Source organism: Nyctibius grandis, chromosome 5, assembly GCF_013368605.1.
Source record: "Nyctibius grandis isolate bNycGra1 chromosome 5, bNycGra1.pri, whole genome shotgun sequence".
Taxonomy (NCBI): Eukaryota; Metazoa; Chordata; class Aves; order Nyctibiiformes; family Nyctibiidae; genus Nyctibius; species Nyctibius grandis.
In genome coordinates this window covers 40,336,532-40,359,044 of record NC_090662.1, presented here as the reverse complement: position 1 = coordinate 40,359,044, position 22,513 = coordinate 40,336,532, and the positions used below count along the sequence as shown (strand labels likewise).

Genomic DNA, 22,513 nt, shown 5'->3' with positions numbered 1-22,513 from the left:
GCTGCTGCTGCTGCTGCAGCCTCCTGCCCCAGCTCACCGCCTGCCTGCAGCGGGACAGACCTGCGCGCCGGCCGCCCACGGCCGCTGAGCGGTTGTCATGGGTGTCCGAAGCGCCCAGAGCTCCCCATGCTCCCGCCGCGCTCTTCGTCCGTTCCTGCCTGCTGGTTTTCCTCAGTATCGACAAAGTATTTTCCTTCAGGCAGAGGATGAATGGGATGGGACACACGCAGGCGGTGGCGCCGCAAGCAGGCCAGACGTACGGTGCCGCACTGATGGGGCCAGCTTGGCACCCTTGGCTCATTAACCTCAGGAATTTGGTAGCAAAACGCAGCGTTTTACAGTTAAAAAGACCCCTCTCAGAGCCAACCGCTGTGCTGTCCGCCGCCACCGGTTCCACGGCGGCGGGCAGCGCGCAGAGACACCGCCGTCAGGGAGCGCGGCGGCACAGGAGGGCGGGGCTGGCTCCCGCCCTCCCGGCAACGGCTTCCTATGGGCGCGGGCAGTGGGCGGTGCCATGTCAGAGGGGGCGGGGCTGTTCCCCGCCGCGGCGGCCGCCCCGGCCACGTGACACCGTCCGCCCCGCCCCGCCCCCCCCCCGCCGCTCTCCCGGGTCATATGCCGGGGGCGGGGCGGGTTCTTTCGTTGCTCCTCGGGGTTCTGTGCTCGGCTGTGTCTCGTCTCGTTGCGGGGTTGAGCGGCACTGACTCTCTCCGTCCGTCTGCCGGTCCGCCCATCGGTCCCCGCCGCTGCGCCATGTCCCCCGCCGCGGTGGCCCGGGGTCTGGCGCTGGCCGCGCTGCTGGTGCTGAGCCCGGTACGGGCAGCCCGGCAGGCACGGAGGCCCAACGTGGTGCTCATCCTCACCGATGACCAGGACGTCTGCCTGGGCGGCATGGTAAACCTGCGGCTCCTCCGGCCTGCTCTCGGCCTCCCGCCGCCCGCCCGGCCGCCTGCCCGGCCGGGAGGCGCTCCCGTGGGCCCGTCGGCGAGGGGAGCCGGGGGCGCGGGGCTGTGCGTGGGGGGCGGTGGGAGCGTTGCGAGAGGCCTTGCACTCGCCGAGGGGGTGCTCGCCGCCCGCCCGCCGAGCTTGCATAGCCCGGCTGCGGGCTGGGGACACCTGGGAGAGGGTGGAGAGGGGCCGGTGTGAGGCGGGCGTTGTTTCGGCCTCTGAGGAGGCCTACGAGGGGACAAACGGCGCTGCGGGGGCGCAGCCCGCAGTCGAGGACAGGGTCTTTCTGCGCGGCCTCGGCTCGAGTCGCCCCGGGGGGACCGTCGTGCCCCGGGGCCGCTGAAGGGAGCATCGTGGTGAGCCGCTTCAGGTGAGCGAAGCGTCTCTGGGAAGCCACTGAGGCTCAAGCGGGTCGAGGCTGGGGCATCTTGAGCGCAGCCTCTGCAGCTGCAGGTAGTCCCTGAAAACTCCCCGTGTTTGTGCTCTCCTGGGCCGGCTTGCGTAACCGCTGCGGTCACCCTCGGCCCTAGCGAAGAGGCACTTGGGGTGGCTTGCCTGGGCAATGCCTAAAAGCGGTGGTGGGGGGCCTTCTTTCAGCTAGTCATACAACTGCTTCAACTCCGCCGCTTTACCTAGCGTCTTTAGGTTTTCGCTGATTTCGGCTTGGTACCTCTCTTCCAGGCCCCCCTAAAGAAGACTAATGCTCTCGTTGCCCAAATGGGAATAACCTTCCTGAATGCAGTAAGTGTTTACATTAGCTCTTTGGACTGCTGAGGTATGTGCGTTGGTGTAGGTTGTGTCTTAGGTAATCTAAAATCTCAAAACTGGTAATAGTTTTATGAAGTCTGTACGTATGCCTGTGGGTTTTTTAAATTCGATCTCTAACTACTTTTAGGTCTCAAAATGAATATAGCTCAAGGGCATGTTCAGAATCTGACAGGGAAAGTTTCATTTCCTAAAAGTACTTGTGCTAACTGCCTTAAGCTGTAAAGTAAAACTGAGTAGTCTGAATATTTTTGTTACAAACTGAGAAGTGTTAGAAGCAGCTACTTGAAACTTTCAGCTTTGTGCATGCTGAAAACCCACTTTACTCTTTTCATATTCTAATGTATTGCCATGGCTAAAATAATGGAGTGAATCAACTGGCAAACAACATTTTAATGGATACTTGCTGCTGTATAAGAACCACATCTAATCTGGAGGGGCCCTAGGGGTGGAAGGGTATATGCTGCAGAAACCTCAAACCAATACTTTAAAGCTATAAATTTTGAGGAAAAAATGTTTTACAATGTTAATCTCTTCATCCTGTCTTTCCAGTACGTTCCCAGCGCACTTTGCTGTCCCAGTCGAGCTAGCATTTTAACGGGAAAATATCCACATAATCATCATGTTGTCAATAACACTCTGGAAGGAAACTGTAGCAGCAAGTTATGGCAGAAGATTCAAGAACCCTACACTTTCCCAGCGCTGCTCAAAAATATGTGTGGTTATCAAACGTTCTTTGCTGGAAAGTATTTGAATGAGGTATTTTGTGCTTATTTTTTTACTGTGACGCAGTTAATTTGTGTTTGTCCACCTTTCTAAAACATTCAGTCATTCTTATATTTGTAGCTGATGGTGGGTCTCCAAAATCTTTGAGAGTGTTACTCGGATGAACAGCTCTCTTTGCTGAGATAGGATAAATACGATGCAAAGTTAAAATCTTTAACTTAACCTGGTTAAAATCAGGTTCTGTAAGTGCCTGAATGTTTTTAAAAGATAATTTTGAAAGGATGATGGAATCCAAAGGCTTTTTTAATATGTTCAGATGTGTTAATTTTTGGAGATGATGATTGTAATGACTGGGGGAAATGGACAGATGATTGGCATATGGTATTGAAGAACACCATCAAGCCGGTGCCAGACCAGGCTTGATGTTATAATAATGTTAAAGAAAAAAATCAGTTTGTTTCAATATTCCTGACTGCTATATCCCCTTGAATCAGAGGACTATTTTTTTTATTAGCACTTAATATGGTGTTTTAAGTATTAAATGTCCACTGGGGGCAAATTCATTGGGAGAACATATATTATCAGAGCTCTTTGCAGGGATTACCCAACACTTTATTATTGAATCACTTGTGCGTGTGTGTGTGTGCACACTTTTGTTTTTTTCTGTTTTTAACTAAGCTGTGGCTTGTCATAGTTTATGGTAAGCTGTAAAATTCAGTGCTGAAAGCTCTAAGATCAGGTGTTCCTCTTGTGTGATGGAATTGTATTTGGAGCTAGATGAGTTACAGGGTTCTTACCAGCATTATTTTCTCACATCTCTTGGTGGAAAAGGTTTGTGGTGTAGTAGAATAACGGAACATGAATTTTCATAGCCCGGCATGAATTTGTTTCTGCTGATGTTACTCAGGCAGCTAGGGGAAGGGAAGCTTATCTGGCTTCCTCTAAGCATCCCTTGACTCAGCATAGTCTCCTGTCCCTGCAGTTAGGCGAGCCATGTAGATGGGAGAGGGCAGCCCTGAGAAGACCCGTTGTGTTGCTCTGAGGCACCCTCTGTTTTGAGTTTGGCACTGATTCAGCAGCTACTTTGCTTTTTTTTTGCTGCCCTAAAGGCTAGTTGTTGTAGATTATTTGGCACTGAGGTGACAAAAGGCTGGCATTGCTTACAAGTTCACACCCCCTTTTGGGGGAGGATGGTGGAAGCTGTTGGTCTAGGCAAATTTTTCTTTAGTATCTTATGAGCAGTTATTACAAAACCTAAGAGTGTCTTGTCACATGCGTGTTTTGATCACTTCTCATTACCTGATGATGTACTGTACGTTCTCCAGGATCTCTGCATATTTTCATGTGCAGAGTAGAACAGGGAATAAAATTTAAATTTATTGGTGAATGCCAAGCTTTCAGTTACTATCTATCTTTCTAGTTATTTAATCCTGGTTTCTTTAACAGGCTATACATGTGGGTTTATGTGCATGTATATTCGTTTTTTTTCCATTCTGAAATTGAATTTGGCTTAATGTGTTTTCTGACTAGCATTGAACAAAGCACACAACATGAAACATAATGTCTAGCTTTTATTCATCATAACTGAAATTGTGAGTCATGGTCTGTGTCTTTTCAGTATGGAGCAGAGGATGCAGGGGGAGTAGGTCATGTCCCTCCTGGATGGAGTTTTTGGTATGCTTTGGTATGTGACCATTCTTTTTTTACAATACTTAATTTTGGTTGCTTTGTAATCCAACTTACGTTCTAACTTTGCTGGTCATGAAGAGCAGGCAAAGGACATCTAACAATGTAATGCAAATTTTCCCTTTTTTCCCCCCTATTGTGTATCAGGTCCTTGGCTCTCACAAAGGCTACTCCTACTAAGGTACCTGGGGAGAAACCCTGACCTGTAAAGCCAGAGCAGTGTGAGGTAGCACTAAAATAAGTTTTGGGGGAGACCAGTTTTGAGAATTCTTGCAGTGTCCTTATGACAAATGCTTGTAACCTACGTGACAAATACTTGGTGGCAGTTCATTTTGTTTATTTCAAGTAATCAGTGTACATGCTACGTTGCATAGATATGCACACAGCTTTTCTTTTTCACAGGAGAAAAATTCAAAGTACTACAACTATACTCTTTCAGTAAATGGCAAAGCACGAAGGCATGGCGAGAACTACAGTGTAGATTATCTGACAGATGTACTGGTAAGAAATTTTGCAACACCTGTGTTACAGAAGCTGCTTGTGACCAGATAATGCCTCACGCTGGGGGCTTAGGGAAGGGTGGGGATGATAATTTGTTAGGCTGCATTAGTTCATAAATACATGATTGTGTTGTGGTGATGGTGGGTGGGCATTAATCAGCAGAGCAAGGCTGTGGACGTACTTCGAAATGCCAAGTTTGTGTGTGTGAGCTGTGGAAAGGGATTACAACTGCCTGTTTGCTAGCCAATAGCCTCCCTGAGAGGTTAATACTGACTGCTATGATGCATGAGGAGCATGATGCATGTAGGCAACAACTTAAATTACCTTATAGAAGGATGTGTTTCATTACAATACACAATTTCTGTAACAAATTAACTGGGCCAAGATTTCATTGGGAAGTTAAGCATGTAAAAATAACTTTACACCATGTTTTGTTTGTTAGATGTTATGATGTGTCAGTATCTTGTAATGTCTAACTAGTCAAACTGATAACTTGGAAATATCAAAAGGCTAATCAATCTTCCATAGCATGTGAGGGCAATGTATGGACTGTGCCAAAATGTGTAGCTGACCGGGGGAGTCTTTAGCCTCTTTACTCTCTTAAGGTAAAGAGAGGTAACAAAGATATTAAATACTTAAAGGAAAGTTGGAAGAGTTACTTTAGCTCTCTTGAGGCCCTGTTTAGCAAGTAGTATTAGCTTGGAGGCTTTTTTGGGGGGGTGAAGTGTTCCCCGTGCCCACCAAGATGGAGTTTTAATTTTACAGGCTGTTACAGGGTATGAGTTGTTAGTGCTGGGGGCTTGCATGAAGCACTTGGGGAAAATTCTTCTCAGAAGTCCCCTCATGCAGTCAGTTTGCAGTCTTCCATTGAGACTCTAATGAGTTTCATTCCAGTGGGTTCTTGAACATAGACAGCTGCTTACTAGGAACAGAACTGATTGATTTCTTAGGGTACTGAACAGCTGTCTGATTAAATTTAGATTTACACTGTCTAAAGCTCGATTGGAATTGATAAGCCAGAAGTGAGACTGCTCCTATTACTGGCACTGTACTGGTCTTTTTTGATCCTTCAGCAGCTCGTAAGCATTTTAACCAACAGATCATTGCTGCATAAACCTCTTGCCTGTGGCGTGTTACCTATTGATACAACAATGTATTATGATTTTCAGTGTGTTGCATTCTACCATATGCCTGTAGTTACCAAATACGTATTCACCATTTCAGAGCTAGTGTTCGAGTTGAATTCACTCGATGGGAAGTGCACACCATGCCTGCACTGCCAAATGTGCAGTAATAGAGGACCACCAGCAACAGGAGTAAATTGCTTCTGCAAAGTTCCTGTATTGCTTGATGTGATGCACAAGCTTCCTTGTCCTGACTAAGGACATCCGGGTACTTAAGCCTGGTATTAAGAATCTGAACACCTGAATCTGTCTGCTGCTGTGCTGACATGTTGCAGTTTAAGTTTCTAATAAAAACCTAAGTTGACTGCCTCTGTGAGTTTACCTACATCATACTGGTTTCTGAACCAGGTTTTTGAACTTCACGCAGTTCTTACCCTCTAACTCTGCTGTCATATAACTGAAGTCCAGCGCCACTTGCTTAAATGTACAAGTTACGAGGAAGGAAGAAGAGGGAATTCATAGTGTGTTGTTTCTTCTAGAGAAAGAATAAGGATATCCAAAATGGGGTACACTAATCAGACAGGAAAGGAAAATGTTTCAGGATTTGAATAGTGAAGAACTCATCTGCGAGTAATACCTTTGAAGCTTTCATTTCAAAGGCTGACCAAGGGAAAGCCAAAATGGAACTCGCAGTCTCTTCTCACTTGCTACTTGAAATTGTGTATAGGCTGAAATGAAAGTGAAAGTGCAGTGAAGTGGTGTGAGTGAGTGGAGTTTGGCATTGTCCTTCACTAGAGCTTCCGCCTTCACCAGCAGAAATGTGGCACCCTTTAGAAGCTAGGAGCTTGCTATAGAATGAGCCTAGACTATAAACAGTGGGGCTGAAAAACTTTTTCAAAACTACTGCTATTTCTGAAGACAATTGAAACTGCTAAACTGGGATCTGTCAGGCAGGAGACAGCATCTGAGAGCCTCAGAAAGACTCAGACTGTGTTAAAGAAAGCTCCGATTTTACTTGATGAAAGCAGAGTTTGGGTGGATTTTGTTGGCACTTGGAATAAGCACAAACTTTTGATGAGCCTTCCAGGTCTAAATAACACAGAAGTCTGAAGTAGAAAGCCATTCAGAGATATGGAACAAATGATCTGTTTAACATGAACACTTGGGATTTTTTTTTTTTGGTGTTCTAAAGTGTTAGTACAAGTTCTAAAGTACAAGTGTTCTGGACACTTGTAGATGAGCAAGCAATAAGTGTCTGAAATAGTTTGAATGTTCCCAGCACTACCAAGCTCTAAATAAGTTATGAATATCTAGTTTGGATTTTTCAAATACTTGCTGATTTCCTTTGGAGGTATGACTTTTCTCCAACAAAACTGTTTACAGGCCAACATGTCGTTGGACTTCTTGGAGTACAAATCTAATTTCGAACCTTACTTCATGATGATCTCAACCCCAGCACCGCACTCGCCTTGGACAGCCGCTCCACAGTATACGAAGAGCTTTCAGAATGTCAGTGCACCAAGAAACAGCAATTTTAATATTCATGGCAAGGTAAGCTAACTAGCAAGAATCTGCATAGATTATTCTACTAGACAGGCAATGATCTTGACTTGCATATTAAGTTTAAACAGTGAGAAGAATAGGATAATACCATGATTACTGGTTATTTAGTTATGTTAATGTGTGACTTTGAGATTTTTGCATACCAATATCTTGTAAATAAAAAAAAGTAGTGGCAAAAATTATAAGGCAGTGCAATGTAATTATTCCTGATAAATGGAAAAAAGTTAATTCCTTGTCCAATTTCCAGACTGTTCTGAAGCTCTTAAAATGTTCTTTCATTGCTCTCAGTATGTTTGGGAGAACATAGCGGTAGTGTGCAACACAAAGGCTCGGGTGAAGAATGACGAGAGCCCTGTCTTTCTGTGCACATCTGCTTGTGTGGAGGGGTCGTCCATTACTTGAGCTCGTGGCAAAGCTGCCCCTAGTTGATGAGCATATCAGGCTAACCAGAGGACTTTGTGAAATCATGAACCACAGGGCTTGGGGTCACTAAGGATTTTTAGAACTTGCCTTTCATTTGTTGAAATAACCTGTAACCAGAATTGCTGAGCCTAATGTTACAAACTTGCTTACGTCCTTGTGACGGGGCAGTACCTTCCACTGCCAGTAAACTTGGCCAAATATGGTCTAGCTCAGACTAATCCGCTGCTACTTACTCTGCTAATAAGTGAAAGTCACCAACAGTTAATCTGGTGAGATATTTAGCTTACGGAGGTTTTGTAGTTTAAAACACAGAACTCAACTACTGTTCAGTGTTCAAATTATTCAGTTCAAGATTTGTTCCTAATCTTAAGAGATACCATTGCCTAAATGCCTATCTGGAGCTCAGTGATACCTCTTCTAAGGTCACTGTGACTTATGTAGTACAGGGTGAAACTTGGTTTTCAGCTGAGGACTGTAGCTTGCAAAATGACCATGTGCTTATCAGGGTGATAGAAAAACATGAATGAAAGGGGAGAAAAGGGTTGCAGGCAGTAATGAGTACTTTAGCCCAACCTGTTATGTTTTGAACTAGCGAGTGGGAATCAGACTTTTTTTTTTTTTCTCCATAGAAGGATCCCTAACTTGGTCTTAGACTCCATTACTGTAATAACTGCATGCTTTTAAAATAGTGAGCCAGAAATAACTTGACCAGCAAAGTCAGTGGCTAGCTAAAAAATACAGTGTGTGAGTTCCCGTATGTAGAGCAAAAGCAAAAGGTCTGCATATGCCTATATAATACAAAGCAAAATAACAAGCTTAATGTTTGGTAGTTAATATCTGTGGATACAGCAGTTTTACTAGGTTTCACAATAGGAACAGACTAGCATTACCCTGCTTCCTAGACACAAAATAGCTAAGATCATTAACAGTGTGCATTTCTGTAATTGGCAGTGTTGTGGTCTTGAAGCCTAACTCTTCTTTGAGCTTCACTGTTTTCCAGGGCAAGCACAATTCCTGCAATAGCAATAAACATGTACGTAGGCTCAGACTCTCAAGTCATTGATGTTGTAATACTCGCTAGACAGTCTTGCATTGTACAGCCTTGATTCCTAAATTAATGTTGCCAGCTACAGTGCGTGGGCAAGCAGCCCAGTGTAAAAGGAGCCATCTAGGCAGAATCTCTGCATGAAAAATAGGAGTTAAGCTGTTGTCAGACTGGCCAGTGATGCGCACTTCTGCTTAGGATCCTCGGCTATGAACTATATCAAATGATGGGTAGCTGTCTGGTTTCCCAAACAGGACTGTTGATAGCCCAGATGAGTGGTTTATCTAAGCCATTCTGAGAGAGAAGCTGACTGTGATACATGTTGGGTGTTTCTCTTGCATACATAGTTTTTCATGCAAAATCAGAGCACAGCTGTGTTTAGATTCTGCTGGCAAGATATGGTGTGCTGTCTCAAGGTCTCCTAAGTTTTCTTTGGGAGTGGGACATAGGGAGGCAGCAGGATTGGTGGACAGCTTTGGATGTAACTGGTGAAAGAGGCTTGACAGGGAAGCAGATTTGAGGACTCAGAGTCAGCGTATAGTTTATTGAGACCCGCGAAGATGTTTAGGTGCTGTGTGAAGTTCCTGAAACTTAGAGAAAGGTAGGAGAACCAAAATACTCCAGAGAAGAGGAAGATTCTACAGCACTAGCTGACTTACCTGCCTGAGTCACCCAGCACGGTTGTGCCTTATGGAGGGCCTCTCCTGAACCTACCTCTTGTGAAAGGTGGCTGGTGCACAGGTGACATTGCCAGCTCCTCTGTTCTCTGAGCTTCTTCAACTGAGCTGGGAGTGGGGTTTGTGATGTCTTTTGTTACTTTTTCCTCTCCCAACCAACATATAAGTCCTAGATGTTTGGTCTTGATTATGCTGTGAGTTTTCTTGCTGAGATAGACTTAGCATCTTTCCAGATAATTGTTTTACAACTGCCATAAAAGAGAGATCTGAATACAACTGAATTAAACTGGCCATGGTGTTAAGTCTCTGTGCCAAAAATCTTCCCTTCAGTCTGCAATAGCAGGAAAAAAGGGAACTGAATAATTGTAGGAGACATGAGTCACTTCACTGTGAGTCCCTTAAGCCTGAGCCTGTTCAGAGTCATTTGCTTGTGACAGGAGGGGAAATTGCATAAACAAGAGGCTCTATGGAGAGGAGTGACCAACTAAATACAGGCTCAAGTTGAGGGCCGTGAGTGGGTCATCTCTGACCTACTAAATGAAGAAGTGTAAAGCTGCATTGGCATGACTTTTTCCTTTATTCTTCTCCCTGCTAATAGTAACCTTCAGGTTGTTCACAACAGACCTTCCCATGTATTTGTACAGCAGTTGACCCAGTTCAGACTGGTGCTTCAGGATGTGGGAGTATCACTTCTCATAGGAGTTAGATCATCTCTGTTACTTCGGGAAGCTGCTTCTGAAAGTTGGGGATGCAGCTAGAATAATCAATAACGCTTCAGTAAAAGAAACTCTTGTTCTGGAGTCAAACAATCTAAATAAAACTGTAACGTTTCTGCTCCCCTCAGTAGTCTCCAGCCCTGAGTTCATAGGCCACCAAGAATCTGATAGTGGTCCCATTACAGATCTTTGTCCTCACCTGTCTATAAATTAGGTAGTCCTAATTGCTTTTGATGCAGGAGTTTCTCCCCACCTCTTTACCTATGTTAGGATGCTCACAAGTCTTACAATGCTGCTCAATCCTTCAGATTTTTTTTTTTACATCAGACCTGTCGCAGGCTATCAAACTTCTATCTCTGGGAGAGCCTTCCCTAGGTCCTTTCACAGATTTCTTCCCTGAACTGCTTTGAAAAAATCCACAGCTATTTTCTCCTCATCAAGGGCTGAGGATAATGGAGCTGTAATATATTCTACTCTTGCAACTTAGATTTTACATGAACCAAGAAGAAAATAGGAGTCGGGTCAGTTTAATAGCATTGCCTGGCTGTTTCACAGGAATCATGTGGATATTTTACCCTAAACAACATTTCTGTTGTAATTGGTCTAAGAAAGGTTTAAAAACTGGTACTTCTCTCCTATGCTAATCTTTCTTTTGTTCTTTAGAACAAGCACTGGTTAATTCGACAAGCAAAGACTCCGATGACTAACTCTTCTATACAGTTTCTTGATGATGCTTATAGAAAGCGGTAAGAATTTTTTTGTTGCTTAAGATTTCTACTCAGAACTTTTATTGTTTTCTTTTTTTTTTTTTAAAAAAAGAAAAGGTTTTTTTTTTAAAAGGGCTGTAATAAGTCTGACAATAGATGTCAAATTACCTGTAATAGTTCTCTGGCATCTGTCTCAGCAAACCTGACATTCTGTTTACTTTTTGCAAAGAAACTTGTCATTGACTTCAGAAATACTGTGCTCCCAAATGCTGCCATCACTTATCATAGGAAAGACCAAGCACAATCGGTGTCTCTGCTGCTTCTCTCAGTGCATAACAGGTTTTCCTAAAAAATGGCCTTACCTTCTCCCTCACTTGAATGCCAGATTCTTACATGATGCACCTCAAATGTGATTGATTTATCTGCCAGCTGATCTGATTTATTAACCTTAGCTCTCAGTCTGTGGTCTCTTTACATGTGAATACCTGACTGGCCAAGGCGGGTGCTTGATTCCTTTTTATGAAAGGGGATGTGGGGAGTAATGTGAAGATACAGCTCGTTCCCCCTTTTTAATAGAAAGGAAGGGTATTTGTTTACATTGTAGGTGTATTTTCTTTAAAGCTCTGAAACAAACATTAGCTTAACTTTAAGTGTTAAACTCCATTTTGAGTGGTTATCAGGCAGTAGCTTGTCACTTTGGAGATGGAAACCCAAGTTTTTCTCAGGCTTTTGCTTTATAAAACATGAAGGTAAAATTATGCAACAAAATCTTAAATTAAGCCTGGAGACAACAGGATCCAATGATTGAATAACTGTAGTTAACTCAGCATAATACTAGTCTGTGGAGGCTTGTTATTGACTTATCAGAAGCAGTCATTTGTCTTAATGGCAAACCCCATGGCAAAGGAAGGAATAACTTGTAGATGTTCAAGGCTTTAGCTACACTGATATTACATGAGTAATACAAAATAGCTGATGTAGTTTTCAAGCAGAAAGGATCCCATAAAGACAGTTAAATTCATGGCAGTCTTGTATTTTAATATTAAAAACTACATATAAAGAACTAATAACAAGTGACCTTGCAGGAGATAACTCTGACTCTTTGCTACTGTGTTGCTTCAAAGTCGGTCTTGACTGTCCAGATAAGAAGTAATCGGCATTTTGATGTCTTTCTCAGACATTACAGAACAAAATCAACAAGAACTGAAGACAAACAGTATATTTCTATCTTAAATTGTAGCCTCAAAAAGTACAGTGTAGTAATCTATGAAGTTTGTTTTCAGAATTTGCAAGCAAAATAATCCACTGACAGTGCACACAATGTTGAAGCAGAATATGAGTGCCCTACCTGCAGGCAGAATTATTCTAAATCTTTCATACTTTAACATGAATTACTTTGTTTCTGTATAGGTGGCAAACTCTGCTGTCAGTAGATGACCTGGTAGAGAAACTAGTGAAGAAACTGGAACTGAATGGAGAATTAGACAACACGTACATCTTTTACACATCAGACAATGGCTTCCACACTGGTAAAATTTTCACTGCTTACTGAATATTTGTAGAAGATCCAGGAATTGCATAACATTTTGCCCTCATGACCACTGCAGAAAATGGGAACAGCAGCTATTGAGAACTGTAGACATGAGAAGTACTGATTTGAGTTGCAAAACAATCTGGAGTTGCAGTGTGGGGTGTCTGGGGATTTTATTGCTTGTTGGGTTTTTTAGCATTAATCTCTCTCACTGTATGCTGGTATCTGTAAAATTAGGACAGAAATGGAGGAAGGATCTCTGTGTTCTGTAGAAAGAGTTGCCATGAAAGAGATAATCAGTAAAAATCTGTCAGAAAGACCTATCTCTACCATGTTGTATAGCTAAAAAGGCGGTATCTAAGCTGTTAAACTCTGTAAGATACAGCTTATACTTTGAAGTTGTCTGTCCATATCCTCCACTCTGTTAATGTAGTTCAGGTTAAGAACCTCTTCTGACTTCTTAAAATTGGCTGTCGCAAACTATGTAACACAAGACTCTTAAAACGTAAAACAAGAAGGCATTTAACTTTTTCCATTTTTCTATTGTCTAGGCCAGTTTTCTTTGCCAATAGACAAACGGCAGCTGTATGAGTTTGATATTAAAGTTCCGTTGCTAGTTCGAGGACCAGGGATAAAACCAAATCAGACAAACAAGGTAAGAAAGAAGTGAAATCAGAATACGGATTTACTTTTAATATTGTTTCAGAGTGATCAACTTAGGTAATAATTTATCCTCCTGCATATATATGTATCAATGAAATGAAATATATGGAGTGGTAGAAAGTGCAAAGACCTCATTCTAAACAGCTGCGTGCTCTTGCTTGAATGAGTAAATCTAAGTAATTGTAGGCTACAAAAGTTTCCAAAGACCCTACCATTGCTTGTGAATGTGACAGGATCCATTAGCCTATAGAGATGCAGTTAAGTAGTGTTTAGGTGTACCCAAAATTACAAGTACTTAAAGTACAGAAGTCTTAAGATTACGTCTATTAGGTTCTGGTCTTCTGAAGTAAGTTTTCCTCACCCTGCAGATGCTTGTTGCAAATATTGATTTGGGTCCCACTATTCTGGATATCGCGGGATATGACTTGAATAAGACCCAGATGGATGGGATGTCACTATTGCCGCTGTTGGTAAGTAGGTGGAAAGCGATAGTAACTAGTAATTCTTGCAGAGGTTATTCTTCCAAGTGAATACTACTTCCTTCCATAGACTAGGTCGACTCATAACCCAGATTTTTCCCTTGATGTCATTTTCAGATGGAAAGTTCATCATGTAGTGAAAAAAAAAGTAGTTATCTTATAAATGCAGATGTATTTTCATAAGCCCTACAACTTTGTGGTCATTTTGTAATAGAAACTTGTGTCATCCTTTGGCTAATCGTGCCATTTGTAATAATTCCTGTTTTGAAGGCTCTATGTTGTTTCCATCTTGCATCCTCCCTCCCCTTTTCCTTAGGATTTCTCAGCATAGACATAGGAGAAAAGCAGACTGTTCTTACTTACATCTTTTGGTTTGCATCAATTTTCAGTAGAACGAGCATTTCCCCCTAAACTCTGGAAAAATGCATGTGGTATCATAAAGTAAACCTGACCTTTCCAATAAGTGAGCAGAAGCCTATTTAAATAAAGCTGCTTGCTGTTGATCCTTTTAGTTTTAATTAAATTTAGTCTGTAAATTGAAGGCAGCTTACTTGGAAACGCAGGAGATCATCCAGATTTAAAACAGTGCTTTGCTTTTAAACAGTGCTTTGTGTCCAAACCTTAAGCTGTTCTTTAGGCAGAAGCAGGTAAAAGGCATCTAGTTTAAACTCTGATGGAATCAAAACTGTGACGCTCTTTGTTTTGCTGTCTATGCCTGTGACGATATTGTACATTAACTTTAAACTTCCCTCTCCCTCTGTCTTTTAAAATGTAGCTACAAATAGAGCAGCATAAAACTTAGTTGTTTCTGAAAGCTGTTTATCTTTTCTTACACTAAGGGTATCTTTTTCAATCTGTTGTGGTGATCTGATATAAAACAAAGAGAAAGAGAAACAGCCTCGTTAAAGGGATCTTGTCTGTAATACAGTAGTACCTGGCCATGTGGCTCGTATTTGGTATTACTGCATGGTTCTTTATAAATTGAAGATAGTACTTTAAACACTCACCAGAAGCTGTACTAATAATTTTGGAGTTGGATCCTTGTCTTCCAGTTACATAAGACATTCTAACCTAAGGCTAAGTATTATTTTAAGACTGACTCAAACTAGGGACCACAACAAATTGCCTTGTAAGCAGTGGGCAGTGTTAGTGTTATACCAGGCATGGAGAATTTCTTCTGTCTCACAGTGCAGTGGATACTAAGTCATGTTAACCTCTTGTCCTAGAGAGCAGACAAAAATGTGACGTGGAGATCAGACTTCTTGGTGGAGTACCAAGGAGAAGGATACAACGGCAGTGATCCAACCTGCCCTGGCCTAGGACCTGGAGTCACAGTAAGCAAGACAAGATCTGTTAATTTTAGAAAATAGCTGCTGAATTAAACCTGTTTGCTGTATGGACTAACCTGGTTCTATAAGTAAGCTCCCAGTGTCTTGGTAAGTAGGAGCCAGCTCTGTAGGTCCTGTGCAGCATTTAAGAATTGGAGTGAGACATCCAGCCATGTGGAACTGATGTGTCCATATGACCATACGGAACACAGTCATGCTTTCAGTGGGCATCTACGGGGCCTCAGGGCTGGAGAAATATGCAGGAAAGTGTGGGCTTGGCAAAGTGGGTGGCAGCAACATTGTATTCTTTCTAAACTTCCAGTGACCTCGTTGCCCAATTCTTATCTGTGACTATTATTTAAGTCACTAGCTACTTCCTGTATCAAAGGAGGTTTGCTTTAAATAAAGCATCCTATTGGTGTGGTTTTTAGTAGTGTGTGTTACGCTGTTCTCTTCAATGTATGTACATTAGCTTCCCAGACAAAATGCACTTAATCGTGGTGAGTTTAGTAACACTTTATCAAATTTAGAAGAGCTGAGTTTTTGCTTAAAACCCCCAGTGAGGACCTGCATGTGTTAGACTTAAGATCCTGGTGTTCATCAGTTAACTGCAGTTGGCTTGAGCTGGTATTGACTCTAGGAAAAGGATTGCTAGTTCATCTTTTTTTCCCTGCTCTGAAGCTTTTGTTCACTGCTCACTTCACAGCACTGCTTCCCAGACTGTGTCTGTGAAGATTCCTATAACAACACATATGCTTGTGTAAGGACACTGTCAACTTCCTGGGATCTACAGTACTGTGAATTTGATGACCGGGAGGTAAGTCTCTGTCTGACTAGCAGATGTCAGCTGTTCACAACTGTGTGAGCAACTGTCTGTGCTCTTATCTGCTCTCAAGGTTTCCATAAAGTACTCTGAAAAGCAGACTGGTGTTGCTTGCAGGATAAACAGTGAAGTATTTATCTACTGATGAGAATGTTTGACCCAAACTTTGGTGGGGTTCTGGGAATTTAAAGAAAAAGAAAAGGGGGGAGAGTAAGGAAGGGACAATAGCCGAAACCATGATTATTGTCTTCTGGTATCACCTAACAGCCTCATGGGGATCTGTGCAGGGGCTGTGTTCAGTGCTCTGTGCTACCATAATTCCATGTGGCAGTCTTCTGTACAACAAATATTTTCTGTTACGCTGTACCTCTGCTGTTCTTATGTTCAGCTGCAACTCTTTTCCTTGGGAAGAACTGAAATCCCAGGCTAGTGTTTTTCTTCTATTGCTCACTTGCTTGCCTGGCAAAACAAGTATTTAAGTTACAACTGTGAGAAAGATCTCTAGCCTTATTGAAAGTTATTTGGGTATAAGGGACATAATGCCCCCCCTTCAGAAACCATTCAAAAGGAGCACCTGCCGTATGCACAAAACTGAGAGTGTAACAGGGCTTATCTTCACTTGTGCCCATTTGCACACATTGCTCCAGAAAGCACGTTAGGTTTGAGACAGCCAGGTCACAAATCTAATAAATGGCATTGTCAGCACATGCACAGTAAATGCTTAAAGAGGAGGTATCCCCAGTTATCATGCCACCACACAAAACATTTTCTGGTAGTCTACAATGCACCACTTAAACCAGGGGAGTAAACCCCACAAGACAGTTTTGCAGTAAGACAGCAAGGAAGACTGTATAGGAGACCAAGATGCCGATCAGCAAACCCTGCCCTTCATTTTTCCACTTTCTGACTATCTGTGATGAAGTTAGAGAGTGTTTCAGGTTTCTTTGTAAAAGCAGACTCTGAAGTTGATCTGATAATACACTTCATGTAACTTTTTTTTTTTTTTTTTTACCAGTAAGACTGTATGGCTGTGGCATTTTTGGGTCACTCAGCTTACCTGGGTCAGCTAAATTAAGACTAACAGTACTGGGAAGATGCAGCAATGTGGTTTTTAAAACCTTGCAGTGAACCTTACAAGAAAGCTTGCAACCATAGTCTGTCCAGATGCATCTTTATCTGAGTTAGACACAACCCAGCCAGTTTTAATCAACATCATCTGCAATCAGGCCTCCTACTCTAGCACAGACACAACCTCAACTGAATTCTTGAGATAAGTTTGACTAGTATTTGTCCCACAGAATGGCTTAGAGATTGAATGTACCAAAAAACAAATCTGCCCTAAAATCCTCCAGACAGACCTTCTCAAAGCATACAAAAAAAACCTTCTCAAAGCATGGGCACACAAAAAGCTTTCTTGTGTTAGGGTTAGAGCATACTTGTATTCAGCACATTTTGTACGTGTAGTCAAGACACCTGTCTGAGTTTGACAGCTGGGTGTACCTGATGAGCATATAGTGGTGATGTGGTGGTCATGGAATTGTGTATTTTGAGATCCATTAAAGAAAAGACAGCCAGCTTAGCCATGGCCTCTTGCAGTGGTCTTATGGTCATAAGATGTGTTCCATTTATGTGTTTGTTAGAAAAATATCTGCAGTGTAGCAGGTGAGTACTTTTAGGTGGAAGTAAAAACTTTTCCAACAATACTTTCCTGTCACGAAACTTCAGCTTTACCTGCATGCTGCCCTATCTTTGGCCACTTAGCTGCATGGCTAAATATAAATATAGATTATGTGTGGGGATGCTGCAGTGTAGCTGAAAATAACATTTGATACTATATGCTGCCATAAAGTGTTCTTCCTGAGTAATATAATTAAATCTTAGTTAGCATTTAAGACTTAATACAGTGCAGGAACTTTCTTCTACAGGTGTTTGTGGAAGTGTATAACTTGACCGCAGATCCACACCAGATCAATAACATTGCTAAGACAATTGATCAAGAAATTCTAGAAAAGATGAACTATCGATTAATGATGCTGCAGTCCTGTTCAGGAGCAACTTGCCGTACACCAGGTGTCTTCGATCCTGGGTAAACACCAATTAAATTCACTATTATAATACTTTTAAATGTAACTAAATATTTTTTAAATTAAGCTTTTATAGAGGGTATTTATCATAGAATATAATACTACATACATACTGTTGTTTAATAGAGATGCTTTCTTGATGCTTCCATTTTTTAATGTTTAATCTCTATAACTTGGTGGTATTAATACTACTACTTTAATCTTGTGAGCCATTGTTGACTTATAATAGCTGAAGCTTCCAGCTGTGCTGAGTAGTCACAGACAAGTGACCTCAGGTTTGCCTGCAAACAAGGAAAAGCTTTGCAGGCTTCTGTAGGCAGGCATTTCCCAAATGCTTGCTCTGATTGCTCCTGGAGATGCTCTTGGCAAAGGACGTTTCCTGTTGGACCTCAGCTGTGTGTCTTAGTCAGCTGTTATAAGTAAATAGCACTTCTTGCCTCAAAATTCAGTTGGTAATCATTTGGACTGAAGCTTTTTTAAGCACTATTTAAAATGTCCTTATAATTGTGCTACGTAAGTTTGTAATTTGAGGCAGCAAAGCTTTCTGTTAGAATGCATCTCCCAAATGCTTAATGTTATACGTGCCAATATGCTGCTGGTATGTTGTAGCTCATATTTATTTCTTTGGAGACTGTCAGCTCCTTAGTTGTGCGTCATTATAATTAATCTGTTGTAATATGTAGAGAGATTGTCAGTACTGCATACTGTTAAGAAAGCAGCTATTCACGTAGCCTTGTACCAGAGCTATTCTAGAAATAAGCTATTTCTGGATGTGTTGGTCACTGTGGGCTAACTGTAGCTCACACATACTCTGTTCCTTTCTATAGGTACAGGTTTGACCCACGGCTCATGTTCAACAATCACGGCGTTCGGGCTCGGAGGTTTTCTGCGCAGTCCTTATAAAGCACGTAAGGGCCTCTTGCAATCAGCTCCCACTGACCAGTTTCTTCAGTGACTGCAGCAGGTCTGTCTCTGTAACTCCTGTTGATTGCAGCTGGAAGACGTTTAATGGGCTATTCAAACCCTGTTTGGAAGAAAAACCCTTGTCTTCAGCTGGTTGCCTTGTGCAATATGTACATTTTACAGCTGAACTGTAACTGAATCGTTAGACACAGCTGATCTGTCTTGCTCAGATAGTTGATTACCACCTTTGTCTTTCAAGTACCTTTTCATATCACAGGCACAGAGGTGAACCTATGCCTATGCATCTGAACAGTTTATTTTGTTCTAAAAAATCAATAAATGCTTATTTGAGTTGGGTTAGATAGGCAGGTCTATGGCACAGTAATGCTCACCCATATTCAGTGTCATAGACTTTCTTAAAAGCTGTGTTTAATTATAGGTTTCCTGTATTGAGCTCAAAGCTGTTAACGACAATAGCCCAAATAGGGTAGGAAGGCATTAGCCAAAACTGTAGGATCTGACTAGCAAGCGTCTTGTGCAGAATGAAAATCCATATGCTAAGTGTTCTCTTTCAATGAGACCACTTCAAATGAGACCAATGGATTTTGTAGGACAGCTTTGGTAGCTTGCAAACAAGAATGTAATTTCAACCTCCTTCTAGTTTGAAGTGCTGGAATGGGTTACTGTGTACTACTGAAAACATTCTTAGGGTTTAATATAGGCCTCCTAGTGAGTTAAACAAAAGAGTGTGAGACTAACAAGTATTCAAATAAGCGTGCCTGTGTTTTGAGCTAACTCTTAAGTCTATTTTAATACATGAACAGAAGTAATACTAAAAAAAAAATCCACAAAACAAAAATGCAGGGCACCACGGTAGAGTTGGTCTGTCTCTAACCACCAAATGTCTTGAATTGTCTAACATCTTACATTGATTACATTCTTAAAGGTAAATTATTTTGAGAGCAAACTAGCTGAAAAGAAAGAAATCATTGCTCACTAGAAGTTAGTTAGGCTAAGAGGGCTATTTTAGGCAGTTTAAGTGCTTCATAGAGTGTTGCTTTTTGGTTGAGACATAACTACTCAGAACTTGCAGTAAGTGGCCTTCACACCAAAAGACTGCATTTCAGATGTCTGACTGCAGTACGATATCACTTGCTTTCCCTTTGGAAGGGTGATGTTGTCTTTTCAACCTTCTGATGAGGCTTATCTGTCTGAAACGCAGCCATCACTTGCACCCAAACTTGAGTATCTTTCTAAATCTTGAAAAACACCCAGACTTGCGTTAGCATATAACTTCTGTATGGATTGATTGGCAAAACACACTCTAGAAACACTGAACTGTGTATCTTTTGCAAGACAAGTTCATGTTGCTTGCAGGTAAATCATCTGTGTTATCAGGCAAGATAATCATTCCCTTGTCAAACTGTGGCACAACTATTTAGTTTTCAGTTAGTTATTTCAGATCTTTCACCCAAATGGAGAGCATGATGATTTCAACTTCTCTCACATAAAACCTTCTACTAAGTAATCATTAAGTAGGCAACAAAGTATGACTCTTTCAGAACTGTGAAGATGGATGCCCCAGTGCACAGATCCACAAACTGGATACAAGCAATGCTACAATAAGATAAATTGAACTTTCTTGGCTTTTAATTCTGAAGCATGGAAGTTGTCCTTCATATGTAGCTTAAGAGTTGCAAACTTCTGTGGTTGTCTACAGCTAGATTTTACAGAGCTTTAGTCTCAAATCTAACTCATTGTTTCAAATCTCTAGAGTGACCAAATATTTGGAGGAAAAAAAAAAAAAATCACTTGAAAGGTAGCTTTTCAGCTGGAGCATCTGTATAAATGCAGAGGGTTTGGATATTCAAACTACTTACACTCTTTCAAACACTCAGGATGTTTTTTTTCCTCCACTACACCCGTAGCTTTATCCTGATTTTTGTTTCTCAAGCCTTAGTATTGCCCATCAATATCCTTCAGACTCTGTTTTGTCTTTAAAAACAAAACCAAAGTTGTTTTTGTGCTCTCAAGTGTTTTCTTGCACACTGAGCTAAACCTGAAGTTCATTTATGTAGTGTTTTGCTCAGATAATTCTAGCAACTTAGACTTGTTCTTTGTTTAAACTTTATTTTGGTAGCTGTGTGGAGGCTAGCGTGAGATACATTAATTGCTGCACATTAAACCCTCAACAGTTCTATCAAATCTAGGTCATATGTCAAGTTTCTACTTAAGTTTCAGTGCAAGTCATGTGCATTATGTTGCTTCTTAATAGAAAAAACAACTTTGTTATGGGTACAAATGTGTAACTCTAACACTATCTTTTCTTAAAGTGATCTTAAGCCATAACAAGGAAATATTCTTTTGAATGATTTACTTTTTGCCTAATCGCTAATATGAAAGTTGATGGAATTGATGCAGATTATTCAGTATGTGTGACCAGATGTTTTACTCAATTTTAACACTCTTGCTATCTGTACACACCTGTAAAGCATTTGGTAACAAGGCTCAATAACTTACACACTCACTGTCAGAGAACCACTCTATACCTGAAAAGTCATAGGTAGTAAATGCTGTATTAAATTGAAATCAGAATGAAATTAGTCAGTCCTTACTTAGCCAGAATAGTGGTTGAGGAAGATATCTGCTTCACTCCCGCTTTTGATAAAGACTTAAGCACTGTTCAGCAAAAGCATGTAGTTGAAGGAAGAACAGGAACCACCAGCTGCCTGCCTTCCACTGGGTTTAGAGGAGTTTGTCACTTGTCTGGTGTCTGTTTCCATGAAGCAGTTCATTCTGAATATTTTGAGAGCCTTGAACAGTGTTCTTACCCTTGAGGATTAAAAAAACACTACGAAGGAACTTTGACTCTTATCCAGATCTAATTCCCAACCAAGTGATTTTTAAACTAAATGGTCTTCCTGTATATTCCATTTGGTATGCTATTTGACCATGGCTCCATGTATACCTTGTTACTGAAGGCATTTGTATTAAATGAAAGGGGCTTACCGGTACAGAGTTGGGTTTAGATAAAATGTGATTTTTATTTTTTTAAATCAATATTATTATCAAAATCAAAGCTGTGAATTTTAATTATCTGATCTGACAAAGTAGATACTATACAGGGAGAAAGACACTTAATAACTTTATTACATTATCCTAAACCAAAAAACATTCAGTATCATCGTTTCAGCATAAGTGAATACAGCTAGTACATGCTTACCCAGCACAGGCCCAGAAAATTGGGCTGCTTCATTTTGAGGAATAAAGCTGTAACAGGGACACATACATGCAAACACACACCCAAAGCAGGCATAATACCTTTTCAATCAAGTTAAAGTTAAGACTGATTCTACAAGCTAAATATAATATTTCATCATAACAAAACAGCTGTCATTTATTGTGATTCAATTAAAATGAATTTTATTTGCATTATTCTCTCTCTGTATGTGAGCATACTTTGCTGTAGTGTGTTGTGAGCATACTTAACTTCTGCTGTTTTGAACGTTTGTTTAGAAAGTGCCCTTCCAGAGGACCCTGTTCACTGCTGCACTTTTGGAGAAAGAAAAAAATAAACTGCCTATCACACTTCCTAACTTTCTGTTACTGAACTTCAGTTAAACCTTTCCACAGGATCAAGTGGTGTCATACTTCTAAAGACTGACTTCCTCATTTATAAGCCTGTTCTCTGCTTACTGCCCTGCTACCTAACAATGGCCACTAGCAAACTTCTCTGTAGTCACAGGGAACCTTATGTACAGTGTCTGGCAAGACAACACACAATTACTTTGCACCAGGAAGAAACACTGAGGTGAGAGAAC

At 41.4% G+C, this 22,513-nt stretch overlaps 1 protein-coding gene across 2 annotated transcripts; it reads left to right on the top strand.

Moving 5' to 3' along the window:
* The first annotated feature begins 632 nt into the window (after positions 1–632).
* On the top strand, positions 633–22,288 carry GNS (glucosamine (N-acetyl)-6-sulfatase). Of its 2 annotated transcripts, XR_011048242.1 has the most exons (15): positions 633–894; positions 1,630–1,689; positions 2,266–2,472; positions 4,058–4,123; positions 4,528–4,626; positions 7,134–7,301; positions 10,838–10,920; positions 12,292–12,410; positions 12,964–13,067; positions 13,444–13,545; positions 14,781–14,888; positions 15,589–15,699; positions 17,631–17,791; positions 18,617–18,753; positions 22,209–22,288. XR_011048242.1 is itself a non-coding variant. In XM_068401626.1 (14 exons), exons 1-14 carry the CDS (start codon positions 754–756, stop codon positions 18,690–18,692), a joined length of 1,605 nt encoding a protein of 534 aa, XP_068257727.1. In that variant the 5' UTR covers positions 633–753; the 3' UTR covers positions 18,693–22,288. The 2 variants fall into 2 exon arrangements, 1 of the variants encoding a protein (XP_068257727.1); XM_068401626.1 differs by having other exon boundaries at positions 18,617–22,288.
* The last annotated feature ends 225 nt before the right edge of the window (positions 22,289–22,513 follow it).

Coding starts and splice junctions, on each gene's coding strand:
- GNS (XM_068401626.1), top strand. CDS start 754: ATGTCCCCCGCCGCGGTGGCCCGGGGTCTGGCGCTGGCCGCGCTGCTG. Junction 2,473..4,057: donor CTGGAAAGTATTTGAATGAG/GTATTTTGTGCT, acceptor GTGTCTTTTCAG/TATGGAGCAGAGGATGCAGG. Junction 14,889..15,588: donor GCCTAGGACCTGGAGTCACA/GTAAGCAAGACA, acceptor CTCACTTCACAG/CACTGCTTCCCAGACTGTGT.